The sequence below is a fragment of the Ammospiza caudacuta genome, chromosome 16 (assembly GCF_027887145.1).
Source record: "Ammospiza caudacuta isolate bAmmCau1 chromosome 16, bAmmCau1.pri, whole genome shotgun sequence".
In the NCBI taxonomy this organism is placed as follows: Eukaryota; Metazoa; Chordata; class Aves; order Passeriformes; family Passerellidae; genus Ammospiza; species Ammospiza caudacuta.
In genome coordinates this window covers 2,325,325-2,335,549 of record NC_080608.1, presented here as the reverse complement: position 1 = coordinate 2,335,549, position 10,225 = coordinate 2,325,325, and the positions used below count along the sequence as shown (strand labels likewise).

General features: G+C 64.3%; 2 protein-coding genes across 2 annotated transcripts; one reads left to right on the top strand and one right to left on the bottom strand.

Moving 5' to 3' along the window:
- Positions 1–388: 388 nt before the first annotated feature.
- On the bottom strand, positions 389–6,167 carry FCHSD1 (FCH and double SH3 domains 1). The gene is made up of 19 exons (XM_058815323.1): positions 6,080–6,167; positions 5,733–5,830; positions 5,120–5,165; positions 4,230–4,303; positions 3,842–3,986; positions 3,631–3,767; positions 3,485–3,548; positions 3,273–3,401; positions 2,974–3,096; positions 2,798–2,893; positions 2,616–2,723; positions 2,409–2,513; positions 1,974–2,204; positions 1,804–1,887; positions 1,540–1,696; positions 1,252–1,457; positions 1,053–1,149; positions 905–972; positions 389–743 (listed from the first exon to the last, which is right to left on the bottom strand). Exons 1-19 carry the CDS (start codon positions 6,098–6,100, stop codon positions 678–680), a joined length of 2,055 nt encoding a protein of 684 aa, XP_058671306.1. The 5' UTR covers positions 6,101–6,167; the 3' UTR covers positions 389–677.
- Positions 6,168–8,118: 1,951 nt separating this feature from the next.
- LOC131564988 (proteinase-activated receptor 3-like) lies at positions 8,119–10,154 on the top strand. The gene is made up of 2 exons (XM_058815612.1): positions 8,119–8,215; positions 9,088–10,154. The coding sequence occupies exons 1-2, from the start codon at positions 8,119–8,121 to the stop codon at positions 10,152–10,154; spliced, it is 1,164 nt and encodes a 387-aa protein (XP_058671595.1).
- Positions 10,155–10,225: the final 71 nt, after the last annotated feature.

The following is a 10,225-nucleotide window of genomic DNA, read 5'->3' as shown; positions in this document are numbered from 1 at the left end:
ACAGGGGCAGGGATGGAGGCAGCGGCTTGAGCCCGCCCCGGGGCGGTGGGGAGCGCCCCCCGCCCGCCGGGCACGTTCAGCACAGAGCACAGCCCCCCCGGGCACCCCTGCCACGCAGAGCGGGCACTGGCACACACCCGGCACCGGCAGGGCCTGGGAGATGCTGGCGGAGATTGGAGCTGCCGGCCCCATCCCGGCACCGGCCCGGGGTCGGGATGGCCCCGGGCCAGGCCAGCGGGCAGCCCCGGGCTGCGCCAGCTTCGGTGTGTAACGCCCTGTACATAGACGAGCTACAACCATTAAAGCTGCTGAACCCCTCGGCAGGGCCAGCGGGATTTATTGATTTATTGGGGACAGCCCCCCATGCCCACTCCTGCCTGTGGGGGCTGGCAGGGGAGAGAGATGAGCCCCCCAGGAACCAGGGGTGGGAGTGCACGGGTGATGCCAGGCAGGACGGGTGGAGGCAAAAGGGGGGTGAGATGGGGCCTGGCTGTGGCACTGGGCACCCCAAAAAGGGGTTCTGGGTGCTGTACTGGGATGCAGGACCACTCTGCAAGCAGCACTGGGCAGGATGCAGCCCCTGGAGAGACCAGCTCGGGGCATGGGGCACAGCAGCTCCTGTGGTGGTTTGCCTGGGCAAGGCTTTTTGGGGAGGGGGGCTGGGGGCACCCACAGGGTCAGCTGAAGTGAAGCTCAGGGTCGGGCTCGGGGGCTCTGCCGGGCGGCGGGGGCGGTGCACGGAGCTGCAGAGAGGGAGAGGAGAGGGAAAGGAGAGGGACAGAAGTGGTGCCAACATGCTGAGGCCACTCATCCCCCTTCAGACCCCCCAAAACACACAGGTGGCTCCATTACAGAAGGGCTGGGGCAGGTTTTGGGGTCACAGCATCCCTGTGAAGGGACTTACTGGCCGCAGGCGCGTGGCTGCCAGGTCTGGAGAGCTCTGCCCGCTGCCCGTGCCATCCTGCCGGCAACCTGGGAGGGCCCAGCAGCTCAGCCTGGCTTTTGGGCTCCCCCAGCCCCTTCACAGTCTCCCCAGTTTCCCCAGCACTCACCTCCCAGCGCTGTCTCAGGAACAGAGCTGGGGACCAGGCTGGCCCCGGGTGCGAGGCCAGGAGGGGAGAAGGGCGGAGGGGACGGTGATGGCAGCTCCTGGGAAAAGACAACCAAGAGGGACGGTCATGGTGGGAAGGGGGCTTCACCTCAGCACCCATGGAAGTGCCAGGGTGACTCAATGACCCTCCTGGCACCAACCTGCCCCGCTGCCTCTCGGGCCCCGGTGAGCTCCTCCACCACCAGGGAGGGGAAGACGCCGACGCGGCCGTCGAAGTCGCCGGTCCAGAAGCCATCGTCCACCTCGCCAGCAGCACGGGGCAGCACCCGGATGATGGCCCCCTCAGGAAAACTCAGCTCCTCGGGGCTCTGCCCCTCGTAGTCGTACAGGGCTCGCACCAGCCAGGCTGTGGGGAGGGTGGGGAGGGGGCTCAGCACACTCTGGATCCCACCTCCCTCTCTGGGGTGGGGGTGATGCCCAGCACTCACCTCCAGGCTCCAGCACCAGTTCTGCAGCCATGATGCTGGAGAGCTGGCGGTGCAAGGCAGAGGGGCCTGGGGGGCCCAGCCCAGCCCCCGAGTCACACCCCAGGGACAGCAGGTACTTTTCAGGGACATAGCCGACCTGCCCAGCCTTGTTCCGAGCCTGAGGAGGCAGAAACCACATGAACATCCCAGGCTCCAGAGTGGGGCCAGCCTGGGGATGTCCAAAAGGTGTCCCCCAGTATGGAGGGGGGCTCAGCCTGCTCCCACCTTCACCCACTCCTCTGCATCCCCATCCTCGATGATCTCCAGCTCCTCGCCCTGGCTGATGGACAGCTCATCCGCCTGGCAGCCCTGCAGGAGATGGGGACAGTGTGGCAGAGAGGCTGAGGTGCCAGCCCTGGGCAGGCAGGGTGAGGGCCAGGCAGGCAGGGCCATACCTGGTAGCCAAAGATCACCCGGCAGGTGTAGGGGTAGGTGCGGGCAGCAGGCCCAGGCTCATCGTCCTCATCGGGCTCATCACTGTCCTCGTAGTCATCGAACTCAGCTGGGTCCAGCCCTGTGGGGGTCTCCTCGCCTGTCCCCCCCATGGCCCCGGCCAGCCAGGTGTCCACATCCAGCCCTGCCGCCCGCAGCAGTGCCAGCCGTGCCTCAGCCTTCACTCGGCTCACCTGGGGACACCACACATTGTCACAGTGCCCAGGACACCTCTGGCAGTGTCCCAACCCCATTACCCCCATCCCTGAGTGTGGTGGCAATCCCAGCACCACACACCAAGTGCAGCATCCCAGCCACCACCCCTGCCTGTCCCTACATCCCCCATCCCGGGGGTGACAGACAGATGTCACCCCAAGCTCCCTGACTCGGGGTCCCACCTCTGCCTTGCGGATGTTCTCCCTCACTTCCTCCATCTGCCGCTCCACGGCCGCCGCCTCCGCCTCCAGCCCCTGCTGCCGCCTGGCCTCCAGCCGCTGCAGCACCTGGGTGAGCACCCACAGCTCAGAGGGTGTGCCAGCTGGTGAGGGGCTGCAAAAGCCCCTCCCTGAGCCCCCCGGTGCCCTGTGGGGCAGGACAACACCCACCTCCTCACTGTGTGCCCTGTTCTTGTGCTCACGGGCCACCCGCGTGGCCCAGCGCCGCGACTCCTTCTCCAGGCTGGCCCCATCATCTGCTGGTGGCAGCAGGCACACCTGGGCAGGGACACGGTGGTGACAGGGGATGGCTGTGCAGACCCCACCTTGCTGTAATGATCCTCTCCACTTACCTCCTCCATCCCCGTGAGCTGGAAGCGCTGCTCGGGCGCCAGGGAGAAGGCGGGGTGGTCCTGCAGGAAGAGGAGCAGGTCCTGCTCCCGGCACACCTGCAGCAGGGGAGCAGCGTGGGGCTGGGGGCTCACCTGTGCCTTCGTGTCCCACCCAGCTCAGGGCACAGTACTGTTACCCGTGCAGATGCCTCCACAACACCCTGGAACCAGTCCCGGGTGGCCCGGCAGGTCTCCACCTCCGTCCTGCTGGCAACTGACAAGTGCTCCCGGAGCCGCTCGTAGAGGTCCCCGTCAAGAGCCTGGGGGAAAGCAGATGGGACCCCCAGCACTGCCACATCCTCCCACTGGAGCATCCCTGATCCCCCAGGGCAGCCAGCACTGACCCTGTGCAGCAAGACCTTCCCTGCTGGCAGTGGGGAGAGGCTCCTTGTGGAACCCTGGGGAAGGGGCACGGGGGGGTCCGGGCATCCCCTACCTGCATGGCCGCAGGCAGCTCCACACGCTGGTAATGCTCCAGGTGGGCAGAGGCAGCCACCAGGGCAAAGCTGTACTCATTCTGCACCCCTGCCAGCTGCCTCGAGTGCTCGGCCAGTCGTGCTGAGAACTGTGGGGACGTGGGCAGCGAGGCTTGGTGATGGTGCCCCGTGTCCCCAACATGGGTACCCTGCCATCCCCCACGCCACCAACCTTGGCACTGAGCTTCTGCAGGCTGGCCTTGGTGTGAAATATCCGCCGGTCGCTCTTGCGGAGGCTGGGGAGGGTGGAGGGGGCTGTGAGACCACCCTGAGGCACAGCAGCCCCCCGGCCCCGTGTGCCCTGTGGGCCTCACTCACCGCGCCTCCACGTCGGCCGCCTTGTCCTTGGCCACCTCGCTGCTGCGCCGCAGGTGGCTCAGCTGCTTCTTGGCCTTGTCCAGCTCCTTCACTGTCTCCAGCAGCTCCACCTGCGCCTTCTGCAGCCGCTCGATGCCCTGTGGGGAGTGTCAGCTGGGGGGCACAGCTGTCCCCCTGGCCTGGGCACAGGGACATGGCCTTGCGCTGGTACCTTCTTGAGCGTCCTCTCCTTGCAGAGGCGGGCGCTGCGGGTGGCCTCGGCGGCCAGGGCACGGTAGCTCTCGGAGGCGGTGACACGGACCTGCCCGGCGTGCGCTGTCCCCTCGATGACGCCTTTCCAGACAGCTGCCACGCTCCTGTGGGCACAGGGTTAACACTGGGACAGGCACTCCCTGCCCCGTGACATCTTTTGAGGGTGCCCAGCAGGACTGCCAGTACCCCCAGTCACACAGACTGGGACTGGGGACATCCCACCCATGGCTGCGTCCCAGTGATACCCAAATCCGGGTTGGCATTAAGCATCTCCAAGCTGGGACATCCATGGGCAGGTACAGCAAGCCCCAGCCACTTGTCCCCAGCCCTGTCTGTCCCCAGCCCACCTGGAGTCGCCAGCCTCGCCACGGCCCCGATGCCAGTCTCTCTTCACGAACTGGCTGGCCAGCCTCTGCAGAGCCTGCAGACAGACCCGCATCACCAACACTGCCCGACCCTGCCCAGCACCCACCAACCCACCCTGGGCCCAAAACTGGGCTCCCCTACCCCAGCTGCCCACCCCATGGACCTGGGGACACACACGTGCCCCCTCAGAGCACAGACACATCCCTGTGGCTCAGTGTCAGCAGGAATCCCATTGTGCTCCCCAAAACCTTTTTGGGGGGCAGCCACCACAATGAAAGGACCCCCCTGCTGTGGCTTTTGGGACAGAGAATTTTGCAAGGGGACATCAGCAAGGGACGCTGGCTACAGAGACAGAGTAGAGGAGCCCCAGCAAAGCCAGGCACAGCAAGACCCCAACCCTGGGGGATGGATGATCACCCCCAGTCTGGGGGTGTGAGGGAGGGCAGTGACACGGTGACCAGCTGCAGGAAGGGGGGACACAGTTCTGCTGCAGTATGTCCCCAAGGGATGCTGCAGGGACATCTCACATCAAAACCAAACTGACATTTCAGAGCAGCGCCCTGCGATGACCCAGCAGACAGCAGAGCCCAGCGGTTTCCTCCCCCACAAGGTTTTCCCTCCAGGCTCCCACAACACCCAAGGTTCGGGCCATGCCGTGCTCAGCAGAGCCCCCAGCGGGTGCTGGACGTGGTCAGGGTGCTCCCGGCAGGATGAGCCATCTGCCACCACCCTGCGGGGCCAGCACGGAGCAGCCACGCTCGGGTGATTCCCGAGGCTGCGTGGGGCCTGCCCAGCTCCTGCCCCAAGCCGCAGGATGGGGCCTGGGCACCCCAGAACATTGATCCTGAATCCCGATGTGGCACCTCCTTACCTGCCCATACTCCCTGTCAATGGTGGCCCTCTGCTTGCTATAAGACCTGGGGGGACACAGAGAGGACACACAGAGAGGGGCAGGCATGGGCCACCCCTCCCATCACCTCCTGCCACCATCCCTCTCTTACCATGTCCCCCTGCCACCATCCTGTCCCCATCAGGCCACCCCAGTGGGTGATGGAGCCCATGACCTCGAGGTGACAGGCTCAAGGTGAGCCGAGCCCCGTCCCTGGCACACCCGTGCCAGGTCTCAGCCTGGGGACACACAAATACACACACACACAGACAGAGACACAGACACATGCAGACATGGGAGGAGATGCCCGGTGTCAGCTTGGGGACACACACACAGACACGGGATGAGCTGTTTCATCTCAGCCTGGGGACATACACACACAGGATGAGCTGCCCGGTCTCAGCTTGGGGACACAGACACATATACACACACACACAAACATACACACACACACACACGGGATGAGCTGACTGATCTCAGCCTGGGGACAGATACACAGACAAACAGACACAGACACAGACACACACACGCACACAGAGACAGGATGCGCTACCCGGTGTCATCTCGACCCGGCTGTCACCTGTGCGGGCCCTACCTGATGTCCTCCAGCAGCTCGGCGTCCCGCTGCTGTTTGCTCTGCAGGCCCGACAGCTGCTCCAGGAGATGGACCCGCAGCTCCTGCGTGAGCTTCACCTGCGGGCAGGTCCCGCTCAGCCCCGCGGCCGCGGCGGGCACGGGGATGCGCTGTGCGCCCTGCCCGGGTACCGGCGCTCACCAGCCCCCCCTCCTGAGCGCCGCCCAACCGCGGCCTCGCTTCCCCAGCCCCGGGAGGCTCCGCCGGGGGCGAGGCTCGGTCACGGCTGCAGGACGCGGCAGCGAGGGAGGACCCGGCCCCGCTGACCTGACCCGGCCCAGCCCGGCCCGGCCCGGCCCGGCGCTCACCTTGCGCGGCGGCGGCTGCATGGCTGCGCTGCCCCGGTGCCGGTGCCGATCCCGGTGCCGATCCCGGTGCCGATCGCCGCCGCCCCGATCCGCGTGCGCGGAGCCCGGAACTGCCGGGCCGGCAGCGCCCCGCCCACTGACCACGCCCCCACTGACCACGCCCCAAGACGAGCCCTGCCCCATCAGGCCCCGCCCACCGCTCACTGACGGACACGCCCCCAGAGCCGCCTCCAACCAGCCCTGCCCCTTTCCCCGCCCTGCCGGGAGCCCCGCCCATGGCGCCCAGCAAGCCCCGCCCCTCGGGGCCTGCAGCGCCGCCTGGTGGTCGGTGATGCACGTGTGGGCGGGGCCATGGGACACGGGGACAGGGGAGACAGGGACATGAGAACACAGGGATATGAGAGGGAGGGAGATGGGGACATGGGGATGTGACAGGGATATGTGACATAGGGACATGGGGACATGTAGGTGGGGAGACATGGGGACCTGGGAACACAGGGATATGTGACATAGGGACACGGGGACATGTAGGTAGGGAGACAGGGATGTGAGGACACAGGAGTATGAGAGACAGTGACATGTGGACATGGGGATATGGGAGACAGGGAAGACAGGGACATGGGGACACAGGGATATGTGACACAGGGGAATTGGGGAGACAGGGATATGAGAGGGAGGAACATACGGACATGGGAGACAGGGACATTGGGACACAGGGATATGTGGCACAGGGACATGGGGATGGGGAGACAGGGACATGGGGACACAGGGATATGTGACAGGGACGTGGGGACATGTGGACACAAGGAGACAAGAGGACAGGGACATACACGGGGACACAGGGCTCTGAGAGATGGGGATGTGTGGGCGCAGCATCACAGGGACATGGGGAGAGGAGCACTGTCCTTGGCCAGGGGGACATGGGGATCACAGCACTGGGATCAATGGGGACCGAGTCCTTGTGCATGAGGATGCACAGGACACTGGTCCCAGGATGTGGTGACACTGGCCCTGGGATGTGGGGACATGTGGGACACTGAGGGGACAGCCCCCAGCACAGGGACGTATGGAGTCCCATATCACATGGAGGACACAGAGCCCCTGGCTTGGCAGGACCCTGCCGTGGGGACAGGGGCACAGAGCTGAGCAGTGGCATTCAGTGGAGGCCACCTGGAATCATGAGGGACCCCAACCAGTCCCTGTCTGTCCCCGCCCTGTCCTCCTCCCAGCCCTCTCCCACCCCCTTCATCTCTCACTTCTCTTTCTGTCTGGATTCCTCTGTTCCCGCACAGAGCTCGTGGCTCTCCTCACTGTCCCATTCGTCCCCATGACATTTCTGGGGTTGGCTGCACATGTCCTGGTCCCCTGGCGTGTGACAGTGCACAAGGCTGGGCTGGGGAAGTGTCACTGGCTCTGGTATTCCCCTTCTTAGCCGGAAAAATGGACCACCCATTTTTGGATGGCTGCAACACTTTGGTGACAGGAAGGGGACAATGCAGTGTGGCACCATCTACACCAAGCTGTGACACCAGCATGTCAGCCTGGCCCCAGTGATGGATCCTGGCTGTGTGTGGCCCTGGCAGGGCTGGGCAGGCAGGATGCCCAGAGCCCTGGAGTGCTGCAGTGGGGCAGGACCACGTGTCACCAGGCTGGGAACCCGCTGCCACCTTCCTGTCCCACGCACAGAGCACAAACAGCTCCATCTCCCTGCTGTGCTGCTCCTGGCTGCTCCAGCTCCCTCTGCTGCTTCCTCCTCCCCACACAGGGTCTCTGTGGTCGTGTGACACAGCTGGAAATTTCCCCCTCCGTGACGCGCCCCAGGTGCTCGCTGTGGTGACAACTGGCGGTGACCCCGCGCCTCAGTCTGGCTGTCACACCGCAGGGATGTGGGCAGGACGCTGCCGTGACGTGGTGGAGACACAGGGGGGGTGTCAGCAGAGAAAGGGACGGTGCCAGCCCTGCCGTGTCACCAGCCCCGCCGTGTCACCAGCCCGTGCCATTGGTGCAGACCCGGCTGGCACAGCGGGCACTCCGCAGAGATGTCCTGGCGGGTGCTGTCACCTGTCTCTGCTGCTGCCTGTGTCACCCTCCTGCTCAGCTGTGCCTGGCTTGGCTCTGCTGCCCAGCCCTCCTCAGGTGAGTGCCTCGGTGGGTGTGGGGTGATGGGGTAGGGCAGGGACACCTCACTGGGACACCCCAACATCACGTCCCATGACACTTGGAGGCGATGGCTGGGTGACATGGGGAGAGTTTGGGGCCCTGCTTGCTGCCTTTCCTCTGTGTTCACACTGAGAATCTGAGTGAAGACCTGAAACCCAGCCAGCATTTCCCCTTTTGGCAGCAAAATTCAGATTGCTGCTCTGGTAACCTGAATTTTCCATCCCCTGGATGTGGAGAGGGGGCAGAGGTTGTGGGAGTTGTGTTGGATGTAACCAAAGCCCCCCGGGGTAGGGTGTTCTGGGGACCATCAGGATAGAAATTCTGCAGCTGGGGATGACGTGCAGAGCCTGTCTGGTTTCTTTTTTGAGCAAGCCAGAAAAGGGATTTGATCCTGGGTTGTTTCTCTGGTGCCCTGGGACCTTCCCGTTCTTCACTTTAGTTCTTTGCACACAATGAAAATCCCCTGACCACAGGAAGATGAGGAGATGTCTCTGTCTGTGGTGGGGAGCTGAGCTGGGGACACGGGTGGGGCTGTCCCAGCCCTGTGCTGCCCTCCTGATCCCTTTGTGCCAGGCTGGGTAGGACAAGGGACACCAGCAGCACCAGGGCTGTGGGAGCAGAGCCCATCCAGGCTCTGCGTTGGGCTGGCACTGCTGTGGTGGTGGCTGGCACAGAATGGGGCACAGCTGTGCAGGGTGGGGACAGCAGGGTGCTGCTGTGGGACAGGGAGATGCCACCTCCTGTGTGCAGTGGTGGCTCTGCAGGGAGGGATGACAGCTCCTGCCCTTGGCTGAGCCTGATGCCTTGTGTCCCCTTGTGTCCCCTTGTGTCCCCTTGTGTCCCCACAGTGCCCAACAAGAAAGGGCGAGCCCTGCTGCCCCTCACTCCCCAGGAGAAGAATGTGTGCTCCCAGGCCTTAGAGGAAGATTTTCTCAGCAGCACCCTCAGCACCCGCCTCCTGCCCGCCCTCTACTCCGTAGTGCTGCTGGTGGGGCTGCCAGCCAACGCTCTGGCCTGCTGGGTCCTGGCCACCAACTTCAGGAGATGCTCCAGCACTGTCTTCCTGCTCAACCTGGCCGGGGCCGACCTGCTCTTTGTCCTCCTGCTGCCCTTCAAGATCTCCTACCACCTCCTGGGCAACCACTGGCCCTTTGGGGACTACCTGTGCCGTGCCATGGTGGCCTTCTTCTACGGGAACATGTACAGCTCCATCTTCTTCCTCACCTGCATTGGCCTGGAGCGCTACATCTCCGTGGCACACCCCTTCCTGTGGAAGAGCTCCAGCTGGACGAGGGGCAAAGTGGGCATCTCTGTGGGCATCTGGCTGCTGGTGGGTCTGGGCATGAGCCCTCTGCTTTTGCGCTCCCACACACACAATATCTCCAGCCTGAACATCACGACGTGCCATGATGTGCTAGAAAAGGAAACCCAAAGGTTCTTTGGCTACTATTTCCTGTTCCTGGTGGGGCTGGGCTTTGGGCTGCCCTTTGTGCTCATGATCATCTCCTACAGCTGCATCCTGGCACGGCTGCTGGCCAAGGGAGGGAGCCACGGGCAGGTGATCCGTGTCCTGGCCCTGGTCCTGCTGGTCTTCATCCTCTGCTTCACGCCCAGCAACGTGCTGCTCTTCATCCACCACCTGCTGGAGCCCACGGGCTGCAACAACGGCACCTACATCTCCTACGCCCTGGTCCTGGTGCTCAGCGCCTGCAACAACTGCTTTGATCCCTTCATCTACTTCTACGTGTCCCGGGATTTTCGGGGCTGGCTCCGGGATGCTGCAGGCCGCTGCCTGCGGGGGCTCGAGGCCTCGTCAGGGAGGTCCACGGAGAAGACAGCCCTGCCCCTGAGGTCCAGTGAGCAGAGCCAGGGCTGCCAGGCTGTGTGTCCCTGCCCAGAGGATGGGGGTGCCTGAAGCGTGCCCACCATGAAGGGCTGACAATAGACTTGGGCAAAAAATCCCACCTGGATCCAAGGCTCACAAGG

What these genes read in the sequence shown, in the direction of transcription:
- LOC131564988 (XM_058815612.1), top strand. Translation starts at nt 8,119, where the DNA reads ATGTCCTGGCGGGTGCTGTCACCTGTCTCTGCTGCTGCCTGTGTCACC. An exon ending in TGCTGCCCAGCCCTCCTCAG is followed by an intron (nt 8,216 to 9,087) that starts GTGAGTGCCTCG and finishes GTGTCCCCACAG; the next exon opens with TGCCCAACAAGAAAGGGCGA.
- FCHSD1 (XM_058815323.1), bottom strand. Translation starts at nt 6,100, where the DNA reads ATGCAGCCGCCGCCGCGCAAG. An exon ending in AGGAGAGGACGCTCAAGAAG is followed by an intron (nt 3,768 to 3,841) that starts GTACCAGCGCAA and finishes CACTCCCCACAG; the next exon opens with GGCATCGAGCGGCTGCAGAA. An exon ending in TTGTGGAGGCATCTGCACGG is followed by an intron (nt 2,894 to 2,973) that starts GTAACAGTACTG and finishes CCCCTGCTGCAG; the next exon opens with GTGTGCCGGGAGCAGGACCT.